General features: G+C 47.6%; 1 protein-coding gene across 1 annotated transcript; it reads left to right on the top strand.

Annotated features, from left to right (window-relative positions):
- The first annotated feature begins 668 nt into the window (after nucleotides 1–668).
- MAL (mal, T cell differentiation protein) lies at nucleotides 669–5,977 on the top strand. The gene is made up of 4 exons (XM_051793118.1): nucleotides 669–1,119; nucleotides 4,421–4,588; nucleotides 4,771–4,896; nucleotides 5,097–5,977. The coding sequence occupies exons 1-4, from the start codon at nucleotides 1,033–1,035 to the stop codon at nucleotides 5,169–5,171; spliced, it is 456 nt and encodes a 151-aa protein (XP_051649078.1). The 5' UTR covers nucleotides 669–1,032; the 3' UTR covers nucleotides 5,172–5,977.
- Nucleotides 5,978–9,695: the final 3,718 nt, after the last annotated feature.

Here is a 9,695-nt window from a genome sequence, read left to right as displayed (position 1 = left end):
AGAGACTTTGCTCATTGCCCTTGCAAGGCCTGGCAACAATGACTGAACCCCCCAGTTACAGCTGGAAGGAGGCATGCTGGAGGCTCTGGGCCAGAGCTGACAATGGTGGTTATCACAGCTGCACGTGCCAGGAGTGTGGGGTTGGAAACAAGGCAGTCCTACCTCCTGTTCTGGACTCTGCACCAAAGGCTTTTGCATGGAAGGAGCCGTGAAAGGGCAAGTGCCATATACTGGGCCTGGCTGAAATGGGCACCTCTTCCAGGGGTCACTGGTCCGCAGCGACATGCACTGCTACACTGCTCCCTTTCTTTTCCTGATGTTTCATGGTTTTGGCCTTAGTTTCTGGAGTAAACGTTCCATATTAAGGAGAAGAGGAATGACTTGCTCCCATGGACCACAGACTAAAAAGAAGAAAAAAAAAAAAGCCTTGTGAAGTCTCATTACTTTAGGCCATTTGTGTTACCTTGGCATATCCAATCTCCTCCTGAGGCAGTGGAAGTGGCTCACCCTGCAGTTTGGTTGTCCTTGTCTTGCGATGCATCTCCACCTGTGAGACACTTCTTGGCCCCAGTGTTTCCTGTAGCTGCCATGTCCTTGTGGCTGCTGCTGTGGTCAGCTTGTATGCACGAGGGACAAGGTGACTTACTGTGCACACAAAAGGGGACAAGAGGCTGTCCAGGCGCATGGGTACAAATCTTTCCCATTGCCCTCAGATGTCAGCCAGTGCCACTCACCACCGCCCAGGGACTTGCCTTGCATGTTCAACTTGTGCAGAGAGGACTCTGCTCCAAATGCCTCAGGGCTGCCCCCATCTCCTGAAAACCTGCCATGTGACTCCTGTCAGCCAAGGTCACAGGGTTTGGCCACACCTGTGCCACTCACAGCCGTCTTCATCTGTCAGCAGGAAGAAAAGAGGAGAGAGCAGGAAGACGGGTAGAAAAGGAGGAAGAGAGAGGGATAGAGAGAGAGGCGAGGAGGCTGCATTTAGCATTTGGACAGAGTGGCTGACAGTCACCGTGGGAGAGGCTTGCAATGTCCTCAGCAACTTCCACCAGCTCTTTGCCCAGTGGCCTGGCTGTCCTGACGACTTTCCCAGATGTGCTCTTCATTCCTGAAATCGTGAGTGCTGACTTTTCTCTGGGGGAGGGCAGTTGCTGCTCGTGGGGCACCCAGCACATGTCGTGCTGCAGGTGTCTGAGGGATTAGACTTGACCCACAGCATGTTGGGCTCGGGACCAGCACCAGCCCCTGACGTCTAGTTAACCCCCCACAGAAAGCTACAAGGCCTGAGGCAGGGTTCTGAAGCTCTCCTTTAGACTGCAAGGGGGTTTTTCTGATGCATCTGAAAGCCTTTTGTAATTTCCCCCCTAAAAAAAGTTGAGGAGGTTGTTGGTTTGTTTAAACTAGGTTGACAAATTGAGCCAGTTATTTAATTAGAAGATGATTTTAGCAGATAATACAGACAAAGGATAAACCGCTTGCTTAAAGCAGGGAATTAAGGCTAGTTGAGGCAATTGTTTGCAGCAGCAAAGAGCCTGGTCTACTGAAGGTGTCCTGCTCAGCTGCAACATTCCTGAGATGGAGGTGCAGAGTGCTGGGCCTGGGTGTGTGGGTGGGCCAAGGGTGAGCAAACACCTTGTAACTTCTTTCCATATTGTAAATTCATTGAGCAGGAGATTATAATCTTAATGGATTTGGCGCAAGTGATTAAAAGCAGTTGCTGTGACCAGTGACTAAAAGAAATCTTCAAGGATAACCTTTTTCCTTTGTCCTCTGCCCCAGTCATGAAACCTGCTCTTCTCACGAGAGTTTGAGAGGCTTTTTCCAAAGCCTGAGCACTCTCATCCAGCACTGAAGGCTTTGGCTTCAGATGATTTAATGCTAAAAACTTCAGTTTTCCTATCTGGGACCAAATTCTTTCCTGTCACACAACTGGGTCCACACTCCTGGGATTTACAGCATTTACTTCATTCTCCCAGTTATAGCAATCCAGCAAAGAGGATGTAGAGAAAGGCTTTGCTTCAGCTCCTCCAGTTATGCTCTGGAGACTTGGTCTCTGTGCCTGGGCTCTGAGATCAAGGTCCAGGTTTCCGGTAGGGAAGGTTGAGGGAGGGTTTTAAGTCCCTGTGGATGTTTTGGCTGGGTGGACACTTGCCACCCAGCCCTGCCACTGAGCTGCGTTAGTCCTGATGCTGGGCTTGCTGTTGGTCTCAGCGTGCTTATTCCCCTTGAACTGTTTGTTTGTAATCCCTGACTCCAGGGGATCTGGCAAGGCAGCTTGCTTAAATAAGCACCCTATCCTTTGGTTTGGGTAAGATCTGGAAATGTGCATCCTGAAGGCTCAGGAACCACCCAGGAAGGAGGAATGCTGCATAACTGGATTTCTCCATCTCCAAGATGTGTATAACTCTATGCTATGCAGCTGTATGAGCTCTGCTGTGTACAAAGGAGGTGGCTGCCTTGAATCACAAAAGGATAAAGAGTTTCTCATTCCTTAGTGGAACCTGAGGTTGCCTACAATGAGTTAATATGGTAATTATGAAACAAAACAAAAGAAAAATAAAAAAATTGACATTTCAAATGCTAAGACAGTTGTGAAATTTCCAGAAGATCCTGCCTGCAGCTCAGATGATTGCCACATCTGCATGTGCTGATTAAGAACTACCATTTTTATTCTGTGAGGCTCAGTTTACTTCTTGTAATCTACTTTATTTGAAGAATTTTTGGCATAAATGGATAGCCAGACCTATGCGGAAAAGCTGAAACAAGCTGAAAACAGATATGTTTTCTTGGTAAAAGGCTTTTCGAAAGACAAGTTTTTTCTTAGACTGCTGTCCCCAACCTGCTGTGGGTTATTACTGAAAGCCTCTCAATGCTTCCCTCATTTTTACGAGTCTGCCGAACAGCAGCACCATAAAACCAACGTCAATAATCAAACCATGTCAAACATACTTGCCTGAGTGAGTAAGCACATCCTGCACAAAGGAGAGATGGTGAGTGGTAGGAAGTGATAAGTGATACTTCTTCCCCGAACTTCCTATCTCACCCAATTTGTGTTTGATTTTAACGGAGCAAATATAAGGTTTTCCCCAGGATCTTTAGCTACAGTAGACTCATTATGTCACCACATGAGTTATTAAAGGGACTGTATTAGTGTTCAAGTGTCAGTCTTTGGTTGTTACAAGAAGCACCAAACCATCAGCACTTTGGAAGACCTATTTTCACTCAGCTGTTTGCAACGTCTCAGTCATATAATGGATTTAATGTATCAATTTGCATAATGGAACCTTCCTACAAATGTGGAGTGACACAAATGATGTGACATTTTCTGGGCATAATAAATCAGAAACTTTCTTTCCACTTGCAAAATGTCTCCAAGGAAATAGAAATGCCACAGTTAGTATGAGTTGGCATTTGGATGCTGACAAAGGCTGGCCTGGGACACACTGGCAGTCAGAATGGAGTCAGCAAGGCTCTCCTACCTCTGAAGATTTGCCTGCAAATCCAAGACAGCTGGTGATGAGGGAGAGGTCCCCACAGCAGCACACTGTGGGTTCAGCTGAGGAGCTCCTCATCACAGACTCAACTTTGCAGAGGTTCAAGGAACAACTCGCCTGATCTGTAGCACAGAAAAGCTACTGAGAGCATTTTAGTGCAAAGGCACCACTTGCAGTCCAGACATTCCACAACATTGAACATCATGCTCTCATCCTCTTGTGTAGGAGTCTGCTGGTGGAGAAAGGATGGAGCCTAGACCCTGCTGTCTTTGTGTTCCCCACCTCACCAGAAAACCCATGGCAAACTCCCAAGGCTGGCTTAGAAGGCTGGGGCCCCACCTGCTCCCACACCAGCAGTTGGTACCTCTGGTGTAGCCAACGAAGGATGACCCAAACAGCTGGAGCAGCAATACAAGCTCTCCTTTCCAGAAGGAGCTGTGAGCCTCAAGCTTATTTCCCCTATCTCAGAGCTTAAAACTGGCCATATTACCTCTCAAACATGTTGTCTCTTCTCTGTGGCCTTTGTGAGGACCACATGTCTGTGCTGTTTGTGCAGATGAACTGGGCTTGACACTGCTCCTGTCAGGGATCTGACACACTGGGTGTGAAGCAAACATGCCTTTCTGAAATCAGCCTCCCTGTTCATCAAAACCAGCCTTCAGAAGTGTCTGAACCAGCCCTCTGAGCACACTGATGTAGGGAGGATGTGAATGGCAGTGACACCAGGAGGCAGGGCTACAGAGAGGATTTTTTTTGGGTCAAGATCAGTGGCAGGTGCTCCCAGATAAATATCCAGTTTCAAGTGGAGGCTAGGAAGAACTATTGCCATGTGCAGTGCTAGTGCCAGAGGCATGCATGGCACTCTCTGCTCTGGATCAGTCACTTTATCCCATGCTCATCCTATCTCCCACTTTCACTTGCAGATCTTTGGAGGCCTTGTCTGGATCCTGGTGGCATCCTCAAAGGTCCCAATACCCATGCTGCAAGGCTGGGTGATGTTTGTCTCTGTGTTCTGCTTCGTCATGTCCACTACCCTCATGTGCCTCTACTTCTGTGGGGCCCACGGGGGCAGCAGCTCCTGGGTCACCTTGGTAAGTGGATGTAACAAACCTCTGGGCCTCTCCCTCCCTGGAAGACAATTGTCTCCTGCAAAGGAGAGTGCTGCTACTGCACTCCAAATCACAGGCTGGGGCTTGCTTGCACGGGTTCCCTTTTTCCCCCCTTTGCAATGTGATCCCTCCTTGGAAATGACGGCGTGACCCTTGTTTTTTAGGATGCCATTTGCCAGGGGACAGCATCTCTGTTCTACCTCAGTGCCGCTGTGTTGGAAGCCTCCGCGACTTATGTTGCCGCCGGCTCGTTCACAGCAGAGATCTATAGGGAGAACATTGCTGCTGTGGTGAGTGCCTGGCAAGCAGGGGAAAGGAAGGTCAGGAGGTAACTGTGCAGTGGCCTCAAGTGCAAATCCTAAACGAGTCACAGTCCTACTATGCACTAATGTGTCCAAACATGCAAGAGTCACCATGAGGTGTTTGCTCAGTGCTGAAACTCCTGCCATGCAACAGGAAGTCAACTGGCTGATGTGTTTTTCTGTCACAGGTATTTGCATTCGTAGCTACCCTGGTTTACGTGATCCACAAGGTGTTCTCGCTCCTGCGATGGAAATCATCCTGAGAGCCTCCCCTCGGAAGTGTGTCCTGTGGTCATCTCAAGAACAGTGATTGCAGTTTCCAGGCTGGCTTTGGGTTTTGGGTTTTTTAATGTAAATACTATAAACGAGTGGCTTTTTGTGTGGGATCTTGGCAAAGAAGACAAGGAGCCTGCCAGAGAAAGGTATATCCTGGCACAGTCTGTTTCCCTTCAGTCTCTTCTGGGCTGGGTACAGTCTGATGCTGATAAATGGGGCCCAAAATAAAAAAAAAACATAGTATAGTTGGATTCAAAGTACTAAAATCTCCCCGAACTGTTCCTTTATGCCTCCAGGGTTTTTATTGCAATCAGGGGAAACTGGACAACCAGCACTAAGGATCATGAGTATGAAACTCTGTCATTTTCATTGCTACCTGTCCATTTAACTCTGTGTCTTTCCCTAAACCTGCTGTACCAAATTAATATTTTCATGCAGTTCCTGAAAATGCCTTCATTGACTTGTGATGAGAAATGGGGACAATATTTAACTTGCCTTGGGAGCAATATGAATTGTTGCAGCCCCTGAAGGGTACTGCTGAATTTTGAGGAATTGGGTAATACTGAATAATTGAAATAATGCCAGGAATTACCACTGTATTTGATCCCCCTACAAAATACAACTTTGGAAGGTGTGCAGTAGACTGTAGGAGAATTGTATGGATGATTAGAATGACATCTCGAATAAGCAATCAATTCTTGTCTTTGGTGAATGGCTACTCTTTCTTACAGTAGCACTATGTCGCTAATAAAGATGGGTTTGCTGTGATTTTGAAAATAGATGAGTCATTTCTGCTGTTTTTCCCTTTGCTGCACACAGAGACACAGCCCTGTACAGCCTCAGGAGCACTGCCCTGTAACAGGGCAATCAACGCCTAACAAGGAGGCAGAAACTTGGGACACAAATGAGAGGGTTTTTCTGCCAAGGGGAGCCTGAGGGGCCCAGGTTAACTCAGGTTAATCTCAGTGAGTGTTAACTTGAGTGTGCTGGTTTTGGCTGGGATGTTTTTCTTCACAGGGGCTAGTACAGGGCTGTTTTGCATTTGTGCTGGAAACAGCGTTCAGGGATGTTTTTGTTATTGCTGAGCAGTGTCACAGTGTTTAGGCCTTTTATGCTTCTCACCCCACCCCACCAGCGAGGAGGCTGGGGGTGCACAAGGAGCTGGGAGCGGACACAGCTGGGACAGCTGACCCGGACTGAGCAAAGGGATATTCCATGCCATATGGCATCATGCCCCATATATAAAGCTGGGGGAAGATGGGACATTTGGAGTTGTGGCATTTGTCTTCTCAAATAACGTGTGATGGAGCCCTGCTTCCCTCCAGATGGCCTGCCCATGGGAAGTGAATGAATTCCTTGTCTGGCTTTGCTTGTGTGCAGGGCTTTTGCTTTACTTACTAAACCATCAGTATCTTAATCCATGAGTTTTCTAACTTTTACCCTGGCGATTCTCTCCCCAATCCCATTCCATCCCACTGTGGGGAATGAGCGAGTGGCTCTCTGGAGCTTGGTTGCTGGCGTTAAACTGTGACAATGAATTAATTTAAATGGAGTTTAGACTTAGGAAGGGATCTTTTCACATGTTAGAGGTGCCTCATAAGCAATGTACCAAATTATCCTTTCCAGATTGTGGGGCTAAAAATGTTTCCATTTTGAGTCTGAAGTTCCTGGATAATAACAAGGACGGGAGAACAAAAGGGAAATAAAAGTTGACTTGGAGGCACCTCTGTTGCTTCAGATCTGGGGGAACTTTTGACCTGTGACCACAGGTTTGGGTTGAAGTTTTTAATTGCAACGTAAGGAAAACATTTAATTGTTGGGGTTTTTTATTGCTGCAAACCAGCCTGACTTGTTTTGCCTCTGTTACTGTGACAACAGCAAACTCATTGCAACAGAGGTGGAAAAAGAAATCCCTTTTCAGAGCAGGGAGGGAACTTGCAGCCACTTTGGACAATGGCACATGGTTCTGAAGTTAAACATCTACCCTTTGAAACTGGTTTCAACATCACATCATCATGGGGTGTGTGACGGGGTGTTGGTGGCCAGGTTTGCCCTCGTTCTGTTAATGCCCCGAATTTAACATTGAAACACAAGGATGTTTTCTGCTTGGGTCTGTTTACAAAGGCAGACATTTGCAGTCATACTCTGCACTCTGGGATCATGTATCTCTGTCTTCCTCGCTTGCTCTGCCAGCACCTCTGCAACAAGCAGTGTTGCCTGTCCCTTCATATCCATGTCCCTTGTGGCCATCACATTTACAGCCTATGTCTTGGCAGGGCTCCCATTTCTCCTCCCCATTCTTTCTGCCTTTGCTTCTCCCTTCCCTGCCACACACCAGTTCACCACAGTCTGCACTAACTCACCTGCTCCACCGTTTCTTTCTGTCCCCACCCAGTTTGCTGAGATACCTCCCCCACAGTATTATCCTAACCTTGCCGAAAACCAGCACTGGAGAAAAAAACAGCCGTGTGCTGCTGGCATGGGCGTGTTATCAGCTCAGTGCTGCTCCGGAGAGGGCTGTGACAAGGTCGTGGACATGGCATTGGGAAGGACGCTCTTTGACCCCAGTGTGACCTGGGCCATATTTTTTCCTGGAGAGGGCTGGGCAGGTAGAAGGGCCAAAATCACGAAGGGTCAAGAATGAACAACAAAGTGGTGTTGAAACTTTGAAACCCTCCCGGTGTGACTCTTAACTTCAATCCCATGCAGCTTGCAGGGTGGATGAGTGTCCCTGTTTGGCACAGGGCTGCTGTGCCCCCAGTGCAGGACACTGACACAGTGAGGTGTGGTTTTGTTGCATCAGGCTGCTCAGTTGAACCTCATTTGCAGCAATATGCACGTTCCCTGCATGGCAGGAAGAAGAGAAAAAAGAAAAATGAAAAAAAAAGAAGTCTCTGCTGCCCATCATGCCCAGCTTTCCTATCATCTCAATACAGCCATGAAGACTGCCATGCCCTGAACCTGGGCAACCCAAGGTAGCTGTCTGGAAAATGGCACACTTCAGTGATTCTGGAAGGGAAAAATGCTGCCCAGAGCTCAGAGAATCTCCCAGGACCTACAGACCACCTACCACATGTGCACCACATCCCTTCACCCTGAGGACAGCATTGGCCTGAGAATTTGCTGTCACTCCACTGGCAACATTGGGCGTGATAAACACTGCAGGCTAACAAGCCTTTTCCCTTGGAGATACTTCCATGGAGTCAATTCCAAATTGGCCTGGCTCCCCAGGATGCGAGATGGCTGGCTCTGTGGAATGCTGTTTGCACACCTGGCCCTTGCAGTTTGCTGACCACAGGCACTTGCAGTCCTTGCCTACAGAGCTGCTTCCAGCCTGGCCCAATATATGGGGCTGCTCTATCCCACCCTCTGCATTTGCTTAGGCATTTCCAGATCTCTCCAGACTGGTATCTCATCTTCAACATTCTCATCCTCCCCATGCCTGGGATTCCATTGCAGATGTCGATAGATGGAGCAGCCCATTTAAAAAACCACAAATCTGCCTTTTTTTCCCCCCCCGAGCATTTACAAGTCCCATTCCCACTGTTAAAACAGTGGGTCTATTGTGTCCCCACAGCAACCACCAGGTTTCAACTGGTAGTGTAACTGGAGTTTCCCTCTGCTCTTCTCCAGCTTCCTCAGCATGCCAAGGAGGTCTGCAGGCATCCAGAGAACACGCTAGTTAAAACAATCTACCTACCTGAAGGCAGGCAAAACCTTAGTTCCTGTTAAAAACAAATTACAGACCTATTCATTAACTGTGCCCAGATTGTAATCTGGTTGCTCTTGCTTAATTAAGCGGCTTGACCGCGATGTTAACTGCTCCCCAAATATTTGTATATTGGATACCTGCCCTCCAGCAATGCAATGAGTTAGTAGAACTTCCATCTTCTCCTGAACTGCAGAAGAATAATTTGATTTTTCTGAGAGCAAAGAAACTTAATAGAAACTTATGGCCAGCTCCATGGAAAATGCAGGAGTTTCTTATTTTACAGTCAGCCTTATTTGAGAGCAATGAGCAGCCTGTATGCTGGGTAAAACATCTATACGAGCATCTATATTAATGTGAACAAACTTGCGAAAACAGTAAACCCACAAAAGATTACTTCTTTGTAGGGAACTAAGCTCTAACTGGGTCTGTGGCAGTGTGATTCACTGCCAGCTCAGCCTGCCTCTCCGTCTCCTGACTCAGTTATAGTTCCTTCCACACCTCTGGTCTCTATACTGAGACCATGGCCCTCCTGCTCCCTGGTCTCCCTTATGCCAACAGGATCAAGCAATGAAACCCCATTTGCTGTGAGGGATGGAAATGCCTTATTTCCGATTCAGGGAAGTGCTCAAACATGAATTATTGTCCTGTGTGTCTGAGAAGAACCCTAAATGTCCTCCAGGGAGCAGAGACAAGGCGGAGGATTCCTGAAGACCCTCGTGGGATCAGATGCAAGTGTAGCTAGTGTGCAGACTTTGGGGAAAGAGGGAGACTTGTGGTTACTACATAACCATAAGTTCAG

The sequence above is a fragment of the Manacus candei genome, unplaced genomic scaffold (assembly GCF_025592945.1).
Source record: "Manacus candei isolate 608988 ecotype Guabito, Panama unplaced genomic scaffold, ASM2559294v1 h1tg000035l, whole genome shotgun sequence".
In the NCBI taxonomy this organism is placed as follows: Eukaryota; Metazoa; Chordata; class Aves; order Passeriformes; family Pipridae; genus Manacus; species Manacus candei.
Note: the sequence above shows the minus strand (reverse complement) of the source record. Positions and strands in the feature narration are given on the sequence as shown.

Bases quoted from the DNA above. Each gene is read 5' to 3' on its own strand.
- MAL (XM_051793118.1), top strand. From the start codon at position 1,033: ATGTCCTCAGCAACTTCCACCAGCTCTTTGCCCAGTGGCCTGGCTGTC. The intron at 1,120-4,420 runs GTGAGTGCTGAC...TTTCACTTGCAG, and splicing joins TGCTCTTCATTCCTGAAATC to ATCTTTGGAGGCCTTGTCTG. The intron at 4,589-4,770 runs GTAAGTGGATGT...CTTGTTTTTTAG, and splicing joins GCAGCTCCTGGGTCACCTTG to GATGCCATTTGCCAGGGGAC.